General features: G+C 38.4%; 1 protein-coding gene across 1 annotated transcript; it reads right to left on the reverse strand.

Moving 5' to 3' along the window:
- Positions 1-3,892: 3,892 nt before the first annotated feature.
- Positions 3,893-18,135, reverse strand: LOC105437697 (NACHT, LRR and PYD domains-containing protein 14-like). The gene is made up of 5 exons (XM_011664593.2): positions 18,005-18,135; positions 9,529-9,685; positions 8,009-8,184; positions 4,868-7,572; positions 3,893-4,352 (listed from the first exon to the last, which is right to left on the reverse strand). Exons 2-4 carry the CDS (start codon positions 9,669-9,671, stop codon positions 6,620-6,622), a joined length of 1,272 nt encoding a protein of 423 aa, XP_011662895.2. The 5' UTR covers positions 9,672-9,685; positions 18,005-18,135; the 3' UTR covers positions 3,893-4,352; positions 4,868-6,619.
- Between the last annotated feature and the right edge of the window lie 4,324 nt (positions 18,136-22,459).

Genomic DNA, 22,459 nt, shown 5'->3' on the forward strand with positions numbered 1-22,459 from the left:
TGGTCATGAAGGTGGAATAATTATTTTTACACAAATTTATGTAATGATTTTAAAAATTATTTATTCCTAATAGATCTACATTCTCAGATTGTATTGAATAATAATTTGCGAGTGTTTGTTTTGAGTAACTGCTAGCTTATGTGTGTGCTACTATGCTAATTAAATTATAACTGACAGTACTGAGGAATAATGCTTCACAAAAGGGCACTAATATAGCTGATCGTCACGGTTTTGATCACGGGGCCTCACAGTTATGCGGCCATTGCTTAGCCACTGAGTCATGATTGTACGCAGCGGGGGCTAGGGAGCGGTAGTATGATAAGTCACCACACACTTATAAATGATAACGTATATGATAACGTATATGATTAAAACCAATATGCCGATATATATGTATATGGGGGGGGGGGGGGGGGGGGGGGGGGGGGGGGGGGGGGGGGAGGTCACTTTTTTTTTTTGTCTCGAAATTTGAAAATTTGACATTTTGCTCCGTTGGGGGGGGGGGTAAGGTCAGCTTTTTTAGGTCAACCATGGGAATTTTTTTTTTTTTTTTTTAATTTTTTTTAATATAAAAAAAAAAAAAAAAAAAAAAAAAAATCCAAAAGGGGCGGGGGGGGGGGGGGGGGGGGGGGGGTGGGGGGGGGGGGAGGGGGGGTTTAGAGAAATTTAGGGGGGGGGGGTACACACAAAAAATTAACAAAGGGGGGGGTTTAACCCCCAACCCCCTGTGTACGCGCCTGCCTGTCACCAGATGCTTTTGTTCTGCCTCTCTTAGCTACGATGAGATTTTGAAAATGCACAACGCAAAGACTTTGATGGAACATATTTTAAGACAAGATCAGAGAGATATTCTGGTGACAGACCATTGAGTGATTTGAAGGTTAGCAAAATAATTTTGAACTGGATACTGAATTTAACTGGGAGCCAATGTAAATCTTTGGGGTTGGGTGTTATGTGTCGACATTTCTTTTGCAGGGAAACCAGACGTGCGGCAGAGTTTTGAATCCGTTGTTACTTGTTCATATCTTTATCACAAGTACCAATGAAGAGACTATTACAGTTGTCCAGAAGTGAGGATACGAAAGAGTTAATGAGAATTTCAGTTGAAGCTTTATTCAAAAATTTGCGGACTTTGCCTATTCTTCGAAGAGCAAATGATGCTTTGCGGCACACAGTATTAATCTGGCTGCGCAGAGACAGATGGTTGTCCAGAATAACTCCGAGATTGCGAACTGTCTTGGCACAATGAATTGGTGTATTATTAACAGATATTGGTAACAACTCATTTGTTTGTCTAAATTTAGAAGATAGATGAAGAATTTCCATTTTACTATCGTTTAAGAAGAGAAAGTTTTGTTGCATCCACAAACGGATTTCTGCGTTATGTGGTTGATTTCACTAGGTTTAACAGTGATGTTTAATTGAAGAGAAGAAATGGGAGTTATGCGTATTGCCTGCAACAACGTATACATCACTGGCTGATCTAAGTGGGGGTGGGAGGGGGGGGGCGAATGTGCTGCGGCCCTCCTTTTTGGCGACCTTAACAAATTTGCAAATGGGAAAAAGAAAGAACGATGGAAGGAAAAATGAGAAAAGGAGAAAAGGAAAAATATTACGAGGATGGCCATCATTAAAATGATGGTGCCGTTGATGATGATGCAGATGATGATGTTGATGATGATGTTGATTATTTTGTTGATGATGACGACGGTGAAAATAGTGAAGATAGTGACGAGAATTAGGAGAGAAACAGTAATTTATTGTTGTAATAAAATATACATTTATTGCAAACGGATCTTACAGACCTAACTAATCAGCATATAATTCATGATCGTGATATACAAACGATTCGACATTGCATACAAATATACGGCAAGTAGAATATTAAAATAAACACTTTCGATTATTATTAACAGATAAATAAAACATTTCGTTTCTCAACAAGATCGAAACATATTTTGGTGTGTAATTAATTTAGTTGATATAACTATACTTCACTGAAAATTATGCGTGCGGAGACATTTCATCAAGATTAGTTGAGGCCTCTTGCCCGAATATCAAATTTCACTTTCTATATTTTCCAAACAAAGTGACATTTTATCATGGTGAAATGTTTTACTTCGTCATGGAAATACACAAGCTAGAAAATTAAAAAACTACCGTCATATTCTTGCCCCTAACTGCCCAAGCATGGAGATATTAGGGTATCTTGCCGCCCGAATATGAGGATATTCGGTTTTTCGGGCACTTCGCTGCCCGAACAAAAAATGACGGTTACCAAGACAATAACACTTGTTTTTTTTTATTCTAAGGGGGGGGGGGTGCAGCCCCCAAGCCCTAAACTCGTTGACCTACATTACTGTACTTTGGTGACCTTCTGAGCACTTTTACGCCTCGGGTAAATACTCTATATTTTGAAACATCAGACAGAGATTAAAATATCACTTATGTATAAGCCCTATGTATAATATCACTTATGTATAATGCATGGATGTAGACATGACGAAAAAGTTGAGATGCGTTTTTCATATTTGTCGCTAAGAATAATCGGCTTTAAATCATGCTGTTGTGAAGATTTAAATAGCGAAATTAGACATAAGTGAAAACTCAGCAGTGAATTATGAGGAGGGTACTTGTCCTACTCGTTTTAGCGTCAACGCACCGCAACCCACTCGACTTAAAAAGCCCTTCTAAAGTGTTTGGGCAGCCCGAATTCGCCAAAAAATGTGATGGCAAAATTTCACTTTATCTGTACCATACTGTGAAAGAGGATGTCATTAAAGCCCCCCCCCCCCCCACTCAGTGTTATTTAGGGTACGCATATGCTCGTTCCCTCTTTTTGAAAGCACCCCCTATCTGAGGACTGCCAACATTTCCGAACCCCCTTTCGCGGGCTTTTTGCGGGCTTTTCCTGCCTTGGAGGCCCCCTAAATCAGGAAAAATGCTCAATGTACCCCCCTAAATTTGGAATAACTCCTCAGAAGTCCAAAGAGATGAGAAAAAAAAAGGAAAAACACCCCCTTTTTAAAGGGATCGTTTAACATTGTTAAATCTGAGATACACGGCTCTACGTGTTATCAGTGTCTGTGATATGGTGTAATATTGAAGCCCTAAAAAAATTGCGCTTCAAAATGATCAAGAAGTGCCTCAAAAAAGTAAAAATCTTTGAGTGACTGGTTTTACCATATTCGTTTTCCCCAATAGACTGTAGTGTTATGAAAACCGTCAGGCGAACGGTTTTCAAAATTTGTAATTCCAATCATAAATATCTTGATAATCAGACAGGCGATCGGCTTGTAAAAGTCATGGGGTTCCTGACTGACCTAAAGGTTTATAATTATCATTGCATCATGAGCTAAATCCAGAATTTTATTTCAGAATCTGAGACAAAGTTACCGGATCCCTTTAAAGAAATCTCCGGGTGAAAAGTACACCCCTTTTTTTTTTTTACAATTCTCGGGCCGGACTTTGTCGCACGAAAAGTACCCCTTTACCGGACATTTTGGCAACACGCATGCGGTCATTCCGACCCCTGAGTGGGGGGGGGGGGGCGGGCATTAAAGACACACTTCTGCAAAGGTATCCCCCCCCCCAAAAAAAAAAAAAGAAAGAAAGAAAAGATGTGTTTGAAGACAAATATTGATTATAAAATACATAATTTTGGTTTTCTGTTGTACAGAAAACCCAAATTTTGTTTTCTTTCATCCCTCTTAGATACGCTATTGACTATGCATATTTTTTAATTTATGGTGAGATCTTCTCGATAACCTAATGACACTGCAGAAAATAACGAAGACCGGAAATGGATTAATAGTAAATGTTGCACCTTAAATTCATTCAGATAATCCTATTAATAATTTTTCTTTACTGTTTGTGCATATTGTAAATAAAGGTTAGAAAGTAATGAAACACCACCAAAGTACTGATTAGGCCAATAAATACTTATGAATATTCATGGTCTTTAACAAAATTGATGGGCCTCTAAAAGTTGTTTATTTTTCTCCTTTTTTTGTTTGTTAGATGCAGCAGTCTTCAAGATAGTGGTAGTTTATTCAACAATCTTGCAGAAACAGAAAGGATAGCAACGTATTCAGCATGAAACTACTTAGTCTGTAATAAGATTCATCTGTAAAATTAGATGAAAATATTTATCAGGGGATTCTCTCCAAGCGTCTCCAACCCCACAACCTTTAGTCCAAGGTTTAACGGGCGCGAGGTACACGAAGAGCGGTGTCTTGCTTTACGATGCCTCTGCTCAGCATTCAACTACCATTGCCTTGCCTTTGTTCACCTCATCACGCAATTGCCTCAGCTCCGTCAAATCTTCTTCTGGTCGGAAACATGCGGTGAGACTGTAAACAAAAAAGAAGGAGAAATTAAAAAAAAACGGCCACTCAGTACCCTCTTTTATGAAAACCTACAGTTAAACATTGCGATTAAAGAAAAGTTTAGCATCATACGTGCATGTGTTATGCCTACAAAGATTGGAACGAATGAACCCATCTCAAATATGTTCATTGGGAGAAAATTGTAACTTTAGTAGAACCGAGTAAAATGGAATTGCTTTTCGATTAGTTTTTGTGTGTCTTTGAATCTGCGATTGCTTGTACGAAAATGATGACCTAACACAGTCATACCCCGGCGATTGTTGCTCCGGTCAGGGCCATGATTGCATTTGGGTTTTTAAGATAACTCTACCGTTGAGGGATAGATACAGTGTTAGCCCCAGGGTTGAAGTTACGAATTCGGTTTGTGTAAAATTTGACTCCAGAGCAATCGATGCCGAAACATGAACTTGTAGGTCCCCAACATGTCTTTGTGGAATATAATGTTGTATTTATTGTGTTTATGCTTTTTTCAGACTCACGCAAGTATTCGGACGGAGGTACCTTGGCAGGTACGAATGATGTCTATCCCACGTTGCGTGTTCATCTTAATACCGGTGATGATTAGTCTGTTAAGCGCCTTGCAGCTCTTCAAAGCCTCACAGATCGCCTTCAAGGTGTCATCGTTAGCTCTGAAGTCGCAGCCGACACCCACCGAAACGTGCATGGTATTCAAGCCTGGTAGACTGGACAAGATACGAGGGATGACCGCTAACGTCTCCTCCACGTCCTCATGCCGAGATGAAGATGGGTAGTTGATTTCCATGTGACTCAGTCTTGGGCACTTCTTCAGGAAAGTCTCCAAGTGGAGTCCCTTCCACGATTCCATGCGCAAGACAACTTTTCTCAGGACCAGCAGCTCACCGATCTGACCAAAAAAGTCGGGATGGAAGTTACAGTTGATAAGGGATAGCCCATCAGCTTTGTTGCATTGGTGAGGGTTTTAGCAAAGCGTTGAGATCCGTGGAGGGCGAGATTGCTGCTTTTCAAAGTTATCTTCCGCAGGTGTGTCGGAATCGTATGTTCCTCCATTTCATCATCATCCTTGTGCTGAGTGCTATTAGAGCAGATGTCCTGGATGGTGAGAACGGCTCTCAGAAGTACTGGAAATTGACCGGACCAGAAAACTGCTCTAAAGAACGAATCGGCGCAAGCGGTGAAGATTGGCAATTCGAGGGTTTCCAGGCTCTCGAAGCATCCTTGTGGCAGACGACTGATGTGCTGGATGAAACCTGGTCCAATCGTTGAACCGGGCATGGTCAATTCTGACAGTGAGGGAAGATTTCCAAGTGCATAGAGCAGTGCTGATGTGTCGGTTTCTTCAAGGTCACACCAGGACAAGCTCATGGTAGAAATGCTTCTGCAACGCTCCCTCTCGAGTGCCTCTACAAAGCTCCGCATGCTGCTCAAGGGAAGAGCCGATATCAACAGTTTTCTGATTTCAGAGTTATCCGTACTCCATTTCTTGAGAAAATACTTCAGTGCAGAAAGTGAGTAGCACCCTGGGCTGGAGAGGGCCACATAATACTTTTCCTTAAATATTCGGGCCATTTCCTCGTCTACTGATACTTCTTCAGGACACTCAAAATAGCATTTCAGCATTAGGTCGTGCGAAGCTGAAACAGAAGAAAGGTGCTGGAGGATTTCTCTTGCCACATTAGCATCTTCACCGCAAGCAAGCATTAATACGATCTCGAATTCCTCAGCGACAAACTTGTCCTTCAAGTGCTTGAGAACCTCTGTGAATTTGGCATGGTTTCTCTTCCAGAGAGATGCCAGATGGACAGCTGCACACTTCTGCGTCATTCCCTTGTCGCTGAATCGCACCCCTTTAAGGTTTTCACTCTGAAAGCCTTTCCGAAGTGGGAACCCACTGCTTTCCCCTCGATTGTGGGATAGAATTCCTGCTGCTAGACCAATTTCTGTGAACTCACGGCAAAAAATAACATCATTCTGTTCTAACTCTCCATCGGGGTTCCTTGATACTAATTTCTCCAGAGCAACCTTACCCAGGCGGGACATCGTGGATTTTAGCGAATGCCTAGGAATTCCTCCAACAAGTCCTTTTTTCGTCGACCGTTTCCTGACAACACTCAACCTTTTACAGAGAAAAGATATCCTTGAACTGTGCGTGGACTCTGAGTTAAGCCTGTGACTACCTAATTCATCGTTGAGATCTTCGTCCTTGTTCTTAGCCTCTAGGTGCGTCCATAGACTGCGGGCGATGTGATCTGTCATCTGGCTGCTGGTTCCCAGACGATCCCTCCTCCTTTGCTGAGATCTTCTTCCCAGAGGTGACATAAGATGGAACAAAAAAGAGGACACGGACATAAGCTCTCCATCAGATCCGGACAGGCTTCAATATGACGAATCAAACCTTGTGCCATCTTTTCGTCATCTTCAAAGTAAGATATTATGTAAGAGAAAGTATCTTCTACCTTGAAGCCTTCCATCTCCAGAAGGGTATATTCTCGAATGACCGATTCCTTCATCTGCGCCACGCTCCAATACTTTGACGTTACAAGAACCTTGCACTCTGTCAGGCGTTTGTTCTCAATGATCTTCACCAGGTTCCCAACCTTATCACCTTTCGCCTTGCTTTTCATCATCCCATCATGTCCATCTAGAACGAGCAAGGATTCTCTTGGATTCGCTTTCACGTATGCTTCGATGGCCTCTGCTGTGAACGTCGTGTCCTCTGGTAGTAGATGTTCTCGCACAGCTTCTCCAAAATTCGACGTTTCGTTCAACTTATGCAATGGGAGAACGAACAGAAGTGGGAGGTCTTTGAGAAGTGATTTTGGATGACGCGTAATCCAATCAAGCGCCAGCTTCGCAACAACCGTCGATTTCCCTGATCCTGAATTTCCCTGAAGAAGGATCCGGTTAGTAGGTAAGTTCTTCGCCGCGCTGATTGTAAATATGTCATGGCGATGATGTTCCAAGGAAATCTTCGTGTGTTGCCGCACCGAGGTATCTTCCAGTGAAATCCCAATGTCGGTAAAGTAACGATCGACGGCGACTCTTGATCTCGCATCCCAAGGTAGGAGCCGCATGGTGCAGAGATGAGAGTGGTATTTCATCTCGAGTTCCCTTCTTAGTTGCCGGGTATCAAAGTTATCTTCCTTCAAGCCACTTGTGTTGAGGATACCGCCACCGTCCATGCAGTCAATGCCATACACTGAACCTGAGTAGATAAGAAATAATCAAATATACAACTTCTAATCTGTGTAAAACTCAAAACATTTCTTCAATATTAGTGATTGTTTTTAAACTCCCAACGTCTTCTGACTACAATAGAGGTCAATAATAGATGATAATAGAAAGAACAAGCACTGCCGGTTGTGCATTGGTGAAAAGGTGCACAAATTAGAGAAAATGTAGATAATGAACAATGAAAGATTACTGAAATAGATTCTTCTTTGATCTCTTGCCATTTCTTTCCAGACTTCGCCTTGAATGCCATCTTCTGAGACCAATACCATCTCAAATTAATGAACCTATGCTAAGTCACTGATCTAGAATGTTTTTATTTGTAAATACTTTGGTTTGTTCTTTTTCTTTGGGGAGGGGGGGGGGGGGATAAATTGTCATAAAATTGCACTCTCTTCATTAAGACTCACCTCTGGTAAGTTGGCGGGCGACAGCGCCCAGTTTAGCGTTGATCAAGGCGTTCTGCAGACTACAGAAAGCCGCATCCGCGTTCATCTGGTCCCGACGCCACTTAATCAGCATTTGGTACGTGCCTTCCGCAATGTTGGATCTGTGGTCCCTCTCAAGATGGGCCAGTTCAGGTTCCCTGTATAAGATCATCAATTGAAGACATTAACAAAAAAATAATCCAAAATATTTGTTTGTCCCAGAAAATTCCCACATTTTACTATTTGACTTGGCCCCGTGTTGATAGTGTCAAGGTATTGTCGGAATGGTATTCTTTCCATGTTCTAGACTATTAGAGTATGTATGATTATAATTTACATATCTGGGAATAATTGAAGCTCCGTTTTAGGGCAAAAGATAGTCAATAGAAAGTGAAGATTCTCTCAAAAGATGCAATGCATGAAGCAAATGAATACATTTCTTAGTCCAATTTTGTAAAAATTCTGGCTATACCATACTTTTGATAGTGAACGTTTATTGTATATTGCTCTCGCTTAGAATTAAAAGAAAAAAGAAAGAAAAAGGGATGAATGGATTTACAGGCAACTAACTGAGTGGCACTGGAATCATAGGGGAGGAGGGGTTGGGGGGGGGGGGTAAAGACTAGTGTCATTCATTTAAAAAAAATGCTTTTTCAGTAGTTATGATATATTAAAAAGATCGCTGATTGAAAGTGATGATGGCGGAGGGGCTCATCGTTCATCTCATTTTCTCATATATCATTTCCCCCTTCTCCCCTTCCGTAACTTAATCTTTCTTTCCCCCTTTTTACGGCATAATTTAATCAGAGAGTTAGAGAGAGAGAGAGAAAAGGAGAAAGAGAAAAGGAGAGAGAGAAAAGGATATATATATATAGAGAGAGAGAGAGAGAGAGAGACTGAAAGGGAGAGAGAGAGAGAGAGAGAGAGAGGGGGGGGGGGGAGGGATTTGACACATAACGAAACAGAGTTCTTCCAAACACCTGGGAGTAGGGATAGAGTATTCTGCAAGCACAGACCCTAATTTGACACTTTATAAAAAAAAAACATTGTGCCTTGAGAGAAGCCTAGCCCAGCTACCTACTGGTTGTGTCAGGAGCAGCTGTAGTACATGGCATATGGTAGTCTTATAGTGCAGACTCTCTTTTACGACTGACCAGGGTTTGTGCCTGCAGACTAGGGATAGAGGTAGCATTTAAAGGTCTTGACCCGTAAGTTCCCTGGATGACTTAATTTGTTTCAATTTCGCATAGTGGACATTGCTCCCCTTGGGCCCCCTTGTTACGCCTTTAAAGCCCGTCTACACTAGTTTGGCCAGGGGGATTAGACCTACCTGCAAGGTCATTAATAGGTGGTTATCTCATCAAATCAGCTCTCAATTTACATAAGACCAACAGGCACCAATTAGGCATTGTTTGCTTTATATATAGGGCGCAAGTAGCTATACGTAGTGCAGTGGGGCTTTAAGAGTATCAAACATGAATAAAAAGAGTGCATAATCCTACCTGAGGCCTAGTTCAAGTCCAACTATACGCCATGACTCAGGCCCAATCTGCTGGGCAATGTTCATCAGCTGAAGGTCAGTGATAGCGTCCTCTACGTTGACCTTGCGTAAAGGGTACGCGTCGGTCGCTTCAAGAGTGGCCATTGTCAGGAGCTTTTCTGAAAATACAAATTGAAATTCAGATTTCAGTTGCATTTTATCCGAATTCAGATTTGGCTATAAATTCATAACGTTGTACAATTATTTTAATATGATATAGTATAGTATTAATGACTGCTTTGAGAGAAATAGTTGTTTTATTACGCTCAAGGGAAGGATAGAATTGTGCTATTCCCCGAGGCTTGCCGAGGGGAATAGCCCAATTGTAACCTTCCCGAGAGCGTATGAAAACAACTATTTCTCGAATATTAAAGCAGTCATTAATACTTTTATATGCCGAAAAAAAATAGACTAAAAAATTAAAAATTAAAAATATTTATCAATTTTGTCGAAGACGGGATTCGAACTCTTGCGTACAACAAGAGGTGTACCGAAAACCAACGCTTAGACCACTCGGCTATGGCCCGCCGTTAACATACCTGGCAGTTTTCTCCAATATATACATTAAAATGGATTGAAACCGGCTTCGCGTGTGATGAATGCTTCGCAAAAGCTCCATATACGGACTCTTCTTTTACTTTTGCAATGCATATTGGCACGAACTTAGATCAAGATCTATCGGCAGATGTTGTTTTTTGTTTTTGGAAGTTTATTTTCGTCTTCATGTCAACAATGCAAGATAAAATTGTCGGTAAGATCGATCGAGATTCAATTGTATTGAAATTACCGACCAATCCTTCGCACACAAAAGGCATCCTCCATCGCTCAAACCATTTTTTAACATGTAAACCTATGGGGTAACCATGGAGGCTGACCAACTATTTTTAATAACCATGGTTATTAAAAATATTGAAATGTTTTAAGCATGGTTACCGAGAATTTTACAGGAACAGTTGAAGTTTATGAATGCAATTCGACCAATCAGATGGCTGGATTTCTTAAGTGAGGTATATAACAAATACTATCATACTGTGATGACAATCAGGGAAAGGTTAGAAGCACAATTTAAATGTAAGGTATAGGATTTCCCGGCCAAATTCGCGTGTTTGTCATTCGAATTCATTTACTTTGCATTTAAGTTAGCGTAGATCGGCTTTGCCATGCCAATTATCATTCAATTTTCCAGTTTTTGTATTCAATTTAGGATTTTGGTCGAAGGGTTTCATAGATCTGTCATTCAATTTAAAAGCTGCTCAACTAGCATTCAAATTAATATTCACTTGTCGAAGCGTAATTTTTATCCTTCAAATTAACACCTGTCATTCGTATTCGTAATATTTGTATTCAAGTTAGGAATGTTAGGGGGAAGAATTGCAACAAACTTTTACAGTTTTTAAATAATGCAGTTAAAATGCATGAATTGCCATTGGGGTCTAAGCTGTTATTCCATTTATTAATTTTTAGGACAATGCAGATAGGTGTAGTCAGACATAAAGTAAAGAAGGGGCGAAATCAAGGGATATGGCATTTCTGCACGGACATGTTCATATACCCGGGAAAGGTGGGGGTACCCTCAATCGCCCCTTTTTACTACAGACTTGGAAGTTTACAAAAATAATTCACATCGTCTCTTATACCCAGCACACCCCTCTGTTTTTCTTAAAGAGTTCATAGTTTACTTGCCCGCCAGCAGATCGATGGCTAAAGACATGGCTAAATATAATAAATCATGTTCAAATTGTTGACTCTAGTCCCTACCCCAGTCACAATATTGTACCCTTCTTCCATGATGAAATTATGATAAATTTATGATGAAACATAAGACAAACAACTTCCTTACATGAACATTTACAAATATACTGAGACCATCAGGTCCGTATAGATGCAAGTCGTTTTTTCTTCTTAACAATCAAACTTAAATGCTGATGAATATCAGATAAATCTAATAAGTATAAGTGTATAAATGCAAGAAAATGAAATATGATGAAATACACATGAAAAAACAATCTTGAAAGAAAAAGAACGAGCTATAAAAAGTGTGTAATAAACGAGAAATGTATATTGACCATCAATTTAAGTGCACAAAGTGCTAATTTGAATGCTACAAATGAATTAGAATGCTAGAAGTACACCGTCGCGTTGTCAGAAAATCGTGTTGCGCCAAATCGAATGACCAAATAGCGAAAGAAGCACATTGTTCATTAATTTGAATGAAACATACGTAGATTCTAACGAAAATTCCATAGATTTGAAAACTAGAAAAGGGAATACAAACCCGAGATATGCCTGACTGCACTAAAACCGTCGAATTTGAACGCAAGACAAATTAATTTGAATGACAAACTCGCAAATTTGACCAGGAAATCCTATATTATTTAAACTACATTTTTCCATATTCATCACATCATCTACGCCTACTTTCGGGAAGTAAACTGGATAAATTCATGGATAATTCAATTCAATTCAATTTGTTATGCCACGCAGTAAAAAAAAACACATATTGGGTAGAAAAGCAGTACACAAAGTATCACACAATTGCAATTACTAAAAGCATAGATAAATACATAAAAAACAGAATACATTATACAAATATGAAAGAAAAAAAAAGAAAAAAGAAATTGCTTAGGCTGATAGCAGCCTTATAATATTATGCGGCTGCCAAAAAAAAAAAAATATAACAAAGCTAATATAGGATTTCCCGGCCAAATTCGCGTGTTTGTCATTCGAATTCATTTACTTTGCATTTACGTTAGCGCAGATCGGCTTTGCCATGCCAATTATCATTCAATTTTTCAGTTTTTGTATTCAATTTAGGATTTTGGTCGAAGGGTTTGATAGATCTGTCATTCAATTTAGAAACTGCTCAACTAGCATTCAAATTAATATTCACTTGTCGAAACGTAATTTTTATCATTCAAATTAACACCTGTCATTCGTATTCGTAATATTTTTTATTCAGGTTAAGAATGTTAGGGGAAGAATTGCAACAAACTTTTACAGTTTTTAAATAATGCAGTTAAAATGCATGATTTGCCATTGGGGTCTAAGCTGTTATTCCATTTATTTATTTTCAGGACAATGCAGATGGGTGTAGTCAGACATAAAGTAAAGAAGGGGCGAAATCAAGGGATATGTCATGTTTATATACCCGGGAAAGGTTGGGGTACCCTCAATCGCCCCTTTTGACTACAGACTCGGAATTTTACAAAAGTAATTCACATCGTCTCTTATACCCAGCACACCCCTCTGTTTTTCTTACACTCTAAAAAAAGATACCCAATATTGGGTAAAATTTTACACTTTACGAGAGTAAAAAGGGAACATGCATGTTTGTTGGGTAAAATTTGACACAGGGGTGGTTGGGTACAAATTCACCCAGAAAATGTTTACTATATATTTTATTCAACTGATGTGCGATATATTTGACATAATGTAAAAGGTAAAATGTTACCCAACGACAACCATGTTCCCTTTTTGACACAACATTAGGTAGTTCTTACCCAACTCATCCTGGGTACTCGTTTACTTTGTTGTTTTACCCAAATTTTTTTACCCAAAAGTTGGGTAAAGTTTTAACCCAATCTTATTGTATGATTATTTTTTTTACACAGATTTGGGTAAAATAAGAAAATTTGTCCGAGGAGTTGGCTGGAAAGGTACATGTTATATGTATTACACAATATTAGGTGAATAACATGTTGTCCAGAATTATGTGGAATTTCATGTCCATATTGAGAAGATTTACATGCATACATGCAAATAAATGCTGCGGAAAGACACAAGTGCATACCCTATGATCGTAGTCTATTTCGAACAAAGTCGTCCATCTTCTGTCGATCTTGAACACTATTAAGTAGTCGATCAACAGCTGATGTGTAACAACCGACCATGCTAGTGCTTCAATCATAGTTTTTAACATCAGTTGTGTTATAATCCCAACGTTAAGGTGTCAAAACTTGTGTTTACCCAACGCGTGGTTCAAATATTAATTTGCATCGTTACTTGCTTACCCGGGTAATGCGCACAGTCGAATTTTGATATGACACTATGGCAAGTGTAATGCAATTTCGAAGGGACTTCGTGTTTGCACAAGGTTGGGTAATACTTTACCCAACTTATTTAAACAGCGATTTTGCACAGCAAAGTTTTGCACTCTATTTTTAGAGTGCACTTGTCCGCCAGCAGATCGATGGCTAAAGACATGGCTAAATAATGAGTCATCTTCAAATTGTTGACTCTAGTCCCTACCCCAGTCACAATATTGTACCCTTCTTTCATAATGAAATTATGATGAAATTATGATAAATTTATGATGAAACATAAGACAAACAACTTCCTTACATGAACAATTACAAATTGTGAGACCATCAGGTCCGTAGATGCAAGTCGTTTTTTACTTCTTAACAATCAAACTTAAATGCTGATGAATATTAGATCAATCTAATAAGTATAAGTGTATAAAATAATGCAAGTAAATGAAAAATGATGAAATACACATGAAAAAACAATCTTGAAAGAAAAAGAATGAGCTATAAAAAGTGTGTAATAAACGAGAAATGTATATTGACCATCAATTTAAGTGCACAAAGTGCTAATTTGAATGCTACAAATGAATTAGAATGCTAGAAGTACACCGTCGCGTTGTCAGAAAATCGTGTTGCGCCAAATCGAATGACCAAATAGCGAAAGAAGCACATTGTTCATTAATTTGAATGAAACATACGTAGATTCTAACAAAAATTCCATAGATTTGAAAACTAGAAAAGGGAATATAAACCCGAGATATACCTGACTGCACTAAAACCGTCGAATTTGAACGCAAGACAAATAAATTTGAATGACAAACTCGCGAATTTGGCCGGGAAATCCTATAACAAATAAAACAAATAAAAATTACATGTACAATATCAAAATTAATTTAACAACCATTGAAATCTATAGCTAGCATCAATATAGGTCCCTCAATGATAATGAAAGAAGACATAGAGGGGCAGAGAGGCATGGGAGAATGGAAGAGCATGGATGGGGAGAGATACAGAGGAAAGTAGAATGGAAGAAAGAGAGAGGGAGAGAGGGGAAGGAGAGAGGGGAGAAGGGAGAGGGGAAGGAGAGAGGGGAGAGGGAGAGAGGGGGAGAGAGGGAGAGAGAGAGAGGGGGGAAGACAATTGTATGAGAGGATAAAACGAGCTTTACATACATATTGGAGAAGATAATAAGATAAGAGGGAGAGACAGAGCAGGAGGGGGGGGGGAGGAATTAGGTAAGATGCGAACGAGAGAGAGAGAGAGAGAGAGAGAGAGAGAGAGAGCGAGAGAGATTGAGTGAGGCAGACAGACAGGCAGACGGATAGACAGAGAGTTGAGAGGAGATAAGGGGGATTTTAATTTAGTGTGTTCTCCATAAGAAGCAAATCTGTAGTATCTGTTACGATACAGGCTCACCAATTCATCAATCTTAGGAATAATACGGGAATAATAATGATAGGCCTACATGTACGTTGAATAGTATGTCAAGTACCATCAGAATTTCTAAATAAAGCATAAACTGTGGTGTTTGGTTTCTCTGTAACTAATCTAGGCGACACATTTCAATAGGATGTCGTTCAGGGAAGCGTTTCACAAAGCCTTTTACCAATGACAAATGACAAAAATCAGTGACCAATCCGCTGATGCCCAATCAGAAGCAAGGATTTCAGTAGCTTATAACAAAAAACTGTCATTTGTCACTGATGACAAGTTTTGTGAAACAACCCCTGGGCAGCGTTTCACAGAACCGTCAGAAGTAAAAGGTCACCGACCTCCCATTGAAACGCTTATTAAATTAAATACATGCGTTTCAATTATCGATTGTTGGCAAGCTTACTTTTAAAAGCCGGTTTTGTGAAACACTGCCCATGATTGACAACAGTGACAGATTAAACCCTTCTTTAAATATACATTATCATCAATGCAATGCTATTCGTTCGTTACTTAAATGAATAAATAAAAAGATAAATAAACTATTGAATAAAGAGAGAAAGGAGAAAGAAAGGAATAAAGAAAATGACCTTGATTCGATAAGAATAAGTAGGGTGGGGGAGCTTTGAGGGGAGGGGGCCATGCAGGTGGGAGGGGGACTTGAGGTCTTGTATTCATTTTGTACATGTGCCTCGCTTAAAGGCCAAGTCCACTCCAAAAATAATTTGCAGTTAATATATGCAGAAAAACAAGAGAAACAGAGGAAACAAAATTTGAGTAAAATCGGATAGCTTATAAGGAAGTTATGATTTTTTGTATAGAATGAAAAAGTATGGAACTTAGAAAATGACAACACAAATTGCCAATTTGATTATCAGTTCGTGACGTCATTGCCTCACTATTTATCAATTGCTCTATGTATTTTTATCGAATTAATTTCCCTTTTTTTTATACCCCAAAACTTGATCTCTCCATGCCTTTGCCTAGGTTATATGATTTGGATCATAATGCGTGCATGACATTCACAAAATCCGTTATGAACTTTGAAGATTTGATACTATTTTGTGAATTATTGTATATTTATAATAGTTGATTTTTAAATAATAGTTTATCAAAATTCACATTTTTCATCGTTCGTTCGTGTTTCCTTAGATCAAGATTAGTATCTTAATCTTCGGATTAGTCTTACTGAAAACAATTACTCTATATTAGTGCATCCATACAAAAGCATATTACTATCAATATAACTTGGATGCTGGTGTGAGGAAAAAAGATTTTTAAGGGGGAAATTGGAAATCTATATTATCAATAAAAAAAATAAAAAAATAGTGGATAGTGAGGCAATGACGTCACAGACTCATGAGTGGGTCGCCAATTTGTCTTGTGATTTCCCAAGTTTTTCATGTCATCTAAAACTCATAACTTTCTTGTTAGTTATCCGATTTTGGTCAAAATTTTTGTTTGATTGGTTAGTCTGATTGTATTTTTTAAAGTGGACTTGCCCTTTAAATTCATGAATTCAAATCGGGGGGGGGGGGTGGGTTAAGCCCCTGGTCGCCTCTAGGCTCTAGAAGCGCTACTACACTCGACTCGGGGCAATGTGATCTATTCGCTTGGTCAATATATCTGATTTACCCCTCAAGCCCAGTCAATATAATATAAAGATTGCTCTCAGAGTCTGTTTTTGCAGACTACATCACTGTGACTGTCTTTCGGTACGTCAGAAACACCAGGAAACGCAATTTCCGACCATCGCATCCCTAATATTTTATAGTTGATCTGAACGACATGTTCTTTCATCTATATTCATTCCAATTTCAGGGGAAAAACACCCCGGTATTTGTTACTCGTTTCAAACAAATCGGATATTTACATAGGCCTATGTAACAGCTTACAGATTTACATACACTTATTGTAGATCGACCTATTGATTACTAATACTATTATATTTACACATAGTACCCTGTCAGTAAGTGGGTCCTGTACACACAAACTGAAGCAGTCCAAATGATACATTTATATGTATGTTGTACATGGTGAAATGATACAGGAAAGCCTTTCCTTATAGGATATCACTTTTATCTACATATAGGGAGGGGAACGGGGTAATTAAGTGTAGTCCAGAATCTGCACGGTTTTGTTATATTCCATTCACACTTGATTCAAGCCGCCGAAGATGGCGTTATCAACGAACCCATACACTCATGATTATGCTCACCAGCCCAATATTAATTTTAATTTAATTTTTTTTTTTTTTTAAATCTCTCTTCTCTAAATAATTAATGTGGATGACAGTATAAACAATCATAGGCTTCTCTCTCTTTTTTCTTCTTCCATTTACTAATAATCCTATCTTTTTAATTCTAATAACCAAAACAATGAATTAAAAAGAAAAAAGAAAAAAACCCAATAAAATACAAATTTGTGTATCCTGTAGTTTACCGAATAGTCCTGTCCGTTCTAAGACACCATCCAGACACCATCCTGTCTTTCGTTAATTTTATTCATTTTTCGAATAATTCTAAATTTCTAACCATAATTAAATGCCACTCCCGTAAATCACTCAAAGCGTGATGGCAGTGAGAAAGTCATATCAGTAGCGGATCTAGACTTGTCACAAACCCTGGTCAGTCGTAAAAGAGAGTCTGCACTATAAGAATACCATAGACTGTGTACTATAGCTGCTCCTGACACACAACCAGTAGGTAGCTGGGCTAGGCTCCTCTCAAGGCACAATGATTTTTTGATAAAGTGTCAAATTAGGGCCGGGTCTGTGCTTGCAGACTAACTTGTATGCACATGTGACATGCAGTACACTGTTAAACTACTGGTTATAATTATGTCACACAACACAAGCAGCTGGATCAACTTTTCGACATACTTTATAAGTTTATGATTTCTTTAAAGTTGATTAAAACCGAACGTTTCTCACACTCATTCCTCACCCAAGCAGTCGCAAATTACAAGTGACTTTAAACTTACCGTTCGATCGAGTTGATTTGTCTAGACTCGGTGGGTTGTTTACTCCATTTTCTTTACTTTCAGTTCCTCTTGTAAGGGCGTATATGATTTTCTGTATAAAACCTCTGTGTATGCATGCATGGATGGATAAGGACACAACGTTTTTTTACACACATACTGGTTTCAGTTCGTAGCCTGTGATTTTGTCATTTCCGGCTCACTTTTAGGTCAATTACATACACGTTTCGATGACTTCATAATTCTGGCACATTCTGCATGTGTCCACATTGAAGAAGAGAAGAGTAATGCATGCATTCGGGGGCGTACGGAGGAAGGGAAATGGTGGCCAAAGGGGAGGGCGGGCGGCGTAAGGGGGAGGGGGGGGGGGGGCTTAATTGGCTGATAAAGACAGAGGCAACAAGCTAGCTAGCACTTATACAGCCTTTAAAGTATGCATAAGTCAGCACGCATTTATTAATTATGACTTATATGATGAAACCAACAGGCCGATAATATATAGTACAATTATATACACGTACAGACATAATTATTAGGCCTATCATCAGTTGAAACCGGATTAGCTTCTACAATTTTTTGCCGCCTAATACATTCAGTTAAGATCATATAGCCCTTCATCAGTTTTATTCATTTCATAATCTCGATCCCTATACTTTCCCTCCGAGTCTAATTCGTATAGTTTTGTGTTTCCTTTCTCTCTTCCAATATAGCTTGTATATGTTTCCATTTCTTTCTCTCATTCTAATTTACGTACCCCCCCCCCCCCCCCCCACTCTTCCTTCCCCTCCTCTTCTCTATATCTATCTCTTCTTCTTCTTCTTTTATCCCTCCTCCTCCTCTTCTTTATATCTTTCTTTCTCTTTTTCTTCTTCTTCTTTCCCTCCTCCTCCTCATCTTTTTATATTTTTTTTCTTTCCTTCTTTTTTTACCTCCTCCTCCTCATCTTTATATCTTTCTTTTTCAATTCCCCCCCTCCTCTTTCTCTTCTTTAAATCTTTCTCTGCTTTTTCTTCATTCCCTCCTTCTCTTCTTTATATATTTCTTTCTTTCTCTTCTTTCCCCCTCCTCCTCCTCCTCCTAGCTCCCTCTTTGGACATGTATTTTTCTTTCTTTCTCTTCTTCTTCTTCCCCTCTTCCTTCTCTTATTTATATCTTTCTTTCTTTCTCTTCTTCTTTTTCTCCTTTCCTTCCTCGATCCTCCTCATCTTTTTTTTTCTTTCTCTCCTTCTTTTTTCTCTTCTTTTTCTTCTCCTCCTCCTCTTCTTTATAATTTTCTTTCTCTTTCCCTACTCCTCTTCTTAATAATTCTCTCTCTTCTCCTTTCCCTCTTTCTCCTCTTCTTTATATATTTCTTTCTCTTCTTCTTTTGATCTTCTCCCTCCAGGCTCATCTTCTTTATACATGTGTTTCTTTCTTTTTCTTCTTCTACTTCTTTCCCTCTTTCTATTCTTTATAAATTATCTTTCTTTCTCTTCTTCTTTCCCTCCTCATCTTCTTTATACATGTGTATCTTTCTGTTTCTTCTCCTACTTCTTTCCCTCTTCCTCTTCTTTATATCTTTATTTCTTTCTTCTTCTTTTCCTCCTCCTCTTCTTTATATCTTTCTTTCTCTTCTTCTTCTTTCCCTACTCCTCTTCTTTATATAATCCTTTCCCTTCTTCTTCCCCCTCCACATCTTCTTTAAACATGTGTACCTTTCTTCTACTTCTTTCTTTCTCTCCTTCTTCTCTATATCTTTCTTTCTCTTCTTCTTCTCCCTCCTCATCTTCTTTATACATATGTATCTTTCTTATTCTTCTTCTTCTACTTCTTTCCCTCTTCCTCTTCTATACATCTTTCTTTCTTTCTCTTTTCTTCTTTCCCTCCTCATCTTCTTTATACATATGTATCTTTCTTATTCTTCTTCTTCTACTTCTTTCCCTCTTCCTCTTATATACATCTTTCTTTCTTTCTAATTTTCTTCTTTCCCTCTTCCTCTTTATATCTTTATTTCTCTTTTTCTTCTTTCTCTCCTCCTCCCCTTCTTTATATCTTGGTTTCTCTTCTTCTTTTTCTTCCTTCTCTTCTACATACATGTATCTTTTTTTCTCTTCTTCTTTATATATTTTTGTCCTTTTTCTTTCCCTCCTCCTCAGCTTCTTCATATATTTCATTCTTCTTCTCCTTTTTTGTCCTTCTTCTTCTTGTTCTTATTTTGTCCCCTTCTCACGGTTTTCCTCCTCGTTAGTCATACTATAGGCTTGGGTCTAACTTGAAATCAACAATTCAATTTCATGGTACGCTAGATAATGACCACGAAGGCAATCAAATTCTTACAAAAAGTAAATATACATGCTGTCAAATGTACTTTTGTTATATAAAAAATAACATTTAATTTATTTCACATCAATATGTAGATACATAATTACATCAGTGAAAAAAGTAAATTGCACATGATACATATATCTCAAATTATAGAAATTTAGAAAATACAAATCATTTTTAAGTTCAAATTCTACAAACCAATGACAATTTTTATCACTGCATGATAACTCTCTCGAGGCAGAGGTGTATGCATTATTGAGAGCCGGCATGTGAGCATGCATATTATAACTATTTAATTTTTTTAACTTGTACACAAATCACATCCTAGATATGTTGTAATTTTCGTGTCCCGTTTGTGACCAAGTATTGTTAAGTTGCGATCATAAATTGACATCAAATCTGTCATTTAACCTCATATTTGGTATGCACTAAGCTCTAAGAAGGGGGATTCACTATGTGTATGTACCAATATCTGCAGGATTATTCACCAGAATCCCCAGCACTCCTGACCCCATCGGATCCAGGGGGTGACGACCTATATTGTACGGGTTGAGGCCGAGGGGAAGACAAAAGAGCAAGAGAAAATAATAGACACACAGAGACAGGCAACAGGTGCTGGTATATATCCACACATCTTTACATTGATTGACAGATGGCAGACATGAAGCGGTCGATAGGGGGGCGGGACGGAGGCACGTCTGTAAAACCCTCACTTCAATCGGCTCAGACAATACAAGGTCACTCGATACATGCAGAGTGGCGGGGGCGTGTCCACTGAACTTCGTGAATGGGCTGACAGAGGCGAGAAGGGGTGTGTCTACTAGCCTACATACATGTACATACATCTCCATATCAGCAGATAACAGACATGACATATTATTAGAAATAGAGTTTCTTGAAAGATACATGTATGTTGGGAAGAAAATATGAGGGTATAAGGCTATATTAGAGGGGAGGATTGAACCAACTAAGATCTAAGAGACAATTAAGACTTAATTGGAGTGGAATAACACGGCAAGAATGCACTAGAATTGTAGAGAACAGGTATGTGTGCAAAAATACTGCCCTCAACTTCCGAGCTTGAGCAAGATACCATAATAGATAGACAGCACAAGGTCAGTCAGGGGGAGATGTAGGGGGCGTATCCACGAGCCTTCATCTTGATTGGCCAATTAATAACTGACCTGAAAATATTGCAGATGTAATCAATCCAAACAGTCTGAGTTATTGTGAAGACTAAACATATGTTGATTTTCATTTTTTCCCACACTGTCTCTCCATGAATTCCCATACATGCAATAATTCTTTTATTTCCATTTCATGTTTATTCTGATGGTGCTATGTTGGTGATAACTGATGAAAGTAGATTCATGACTGCCAAACTTTTCTGTGATTTGAGTACTACATCAAATTGAAAGATGAACTGTAAGCTATGTGAAGAATGGATTTGGGAAAATGACAACATTTCTTCTTCACCCATCCCCATTTTACACTTCCCCCACCCCTATCTATTCCAAATGACACTTTTTAAATCACATATCTTTGCTTGTAATTTTCATTAAATATGTTAGCTTTTTATATAGACTTCATTGTTCCTTTTTCATTCCTATCACACTTCTTATCATAAATGTTTATGCTTGTATTACACTGTTACACAATATACGAATACAGTATTACAGTGTATAGTTTAGAAAAATCAAATGTGTTCATGTTGATTACTTTTTACTTTATGTAGGTATGCATGTATGAAGTATTTTGTATGTACGTGTGTATGTGCGTGTGTGCAAGCATGCGTGGGTGGGTATGGTGACAGAATCATATTTGATTTAGTTTGTTTTTTAAGGTGATTTGCTTCTTTGCGGTCCTGACCATATATTTGCTCTGTATTGTTGTATGTTTTATGTATTCTATTTCCAATGGTATGTTTGCTTTTACATGTATATGGTTCAATAAATTTAATTCAATCCAATTCAATAACACGAATGTGTACATTAGGCTTCGACTCTCTTCACTTTGTGTAAATATGTTATTGTTAAGTTCCTTTTCCTATGTGCCTAAATTCAGTTTGATGACCATATGATCTGTTTTATGTTTGTAACATAGACTTGCTAAAAATCAATCTTTTTAGGCTGATAGTGATGTGAGTTTTAACGT

The sequence above is a fragment of the Strongylocentrotus purpuratus genome, unplaced genomic scaffold (genome assembly GCF_000002235.5).
Source record: "Strongylocentrotus purpuratus isolate Spur 01 unplaced genomic scaffold, Spur_5.0 spur5_scaffold_21, whole genome shotgun sequence".
In the NCBI taxonomy this organism is placed as follows: domain Eukaryota; kingdom Metazoa; phylum Echinodermata; class Echinoidea; order Camarodonta; family Strongylocentrotidae; genus Strongylocentrotus; species Strongylocentrotus purpuratus.

What these genes read in the sequence shown, in the direction of transcription:
- LOC105437697 (XM_011664593.2), bottom strand. Translation starts at nt 9,671, where the DNA reads ATGGCCACTCTTGAAGCGACCGACGCGTACCCTTTACGCAAGGTCAAC. An exon ending in GGACTTGAACTAGGCCTCAG is followed by an intron (nt 8,185 to 9,528) that starts GTAGGATTATGC and finishes GATCTTATACAG; the next exon opens with GGAACCTGAACTGGCCCATC. An exon ending in CGCCCGCCAACTTACCAGAG is followed by an intron (nt 7,573 to 8,008) that starts GTGAGTCTTAAT and finishes TTATCTACTCAG; the next exon opens with GTTCAGTGTATGGCATTGAC.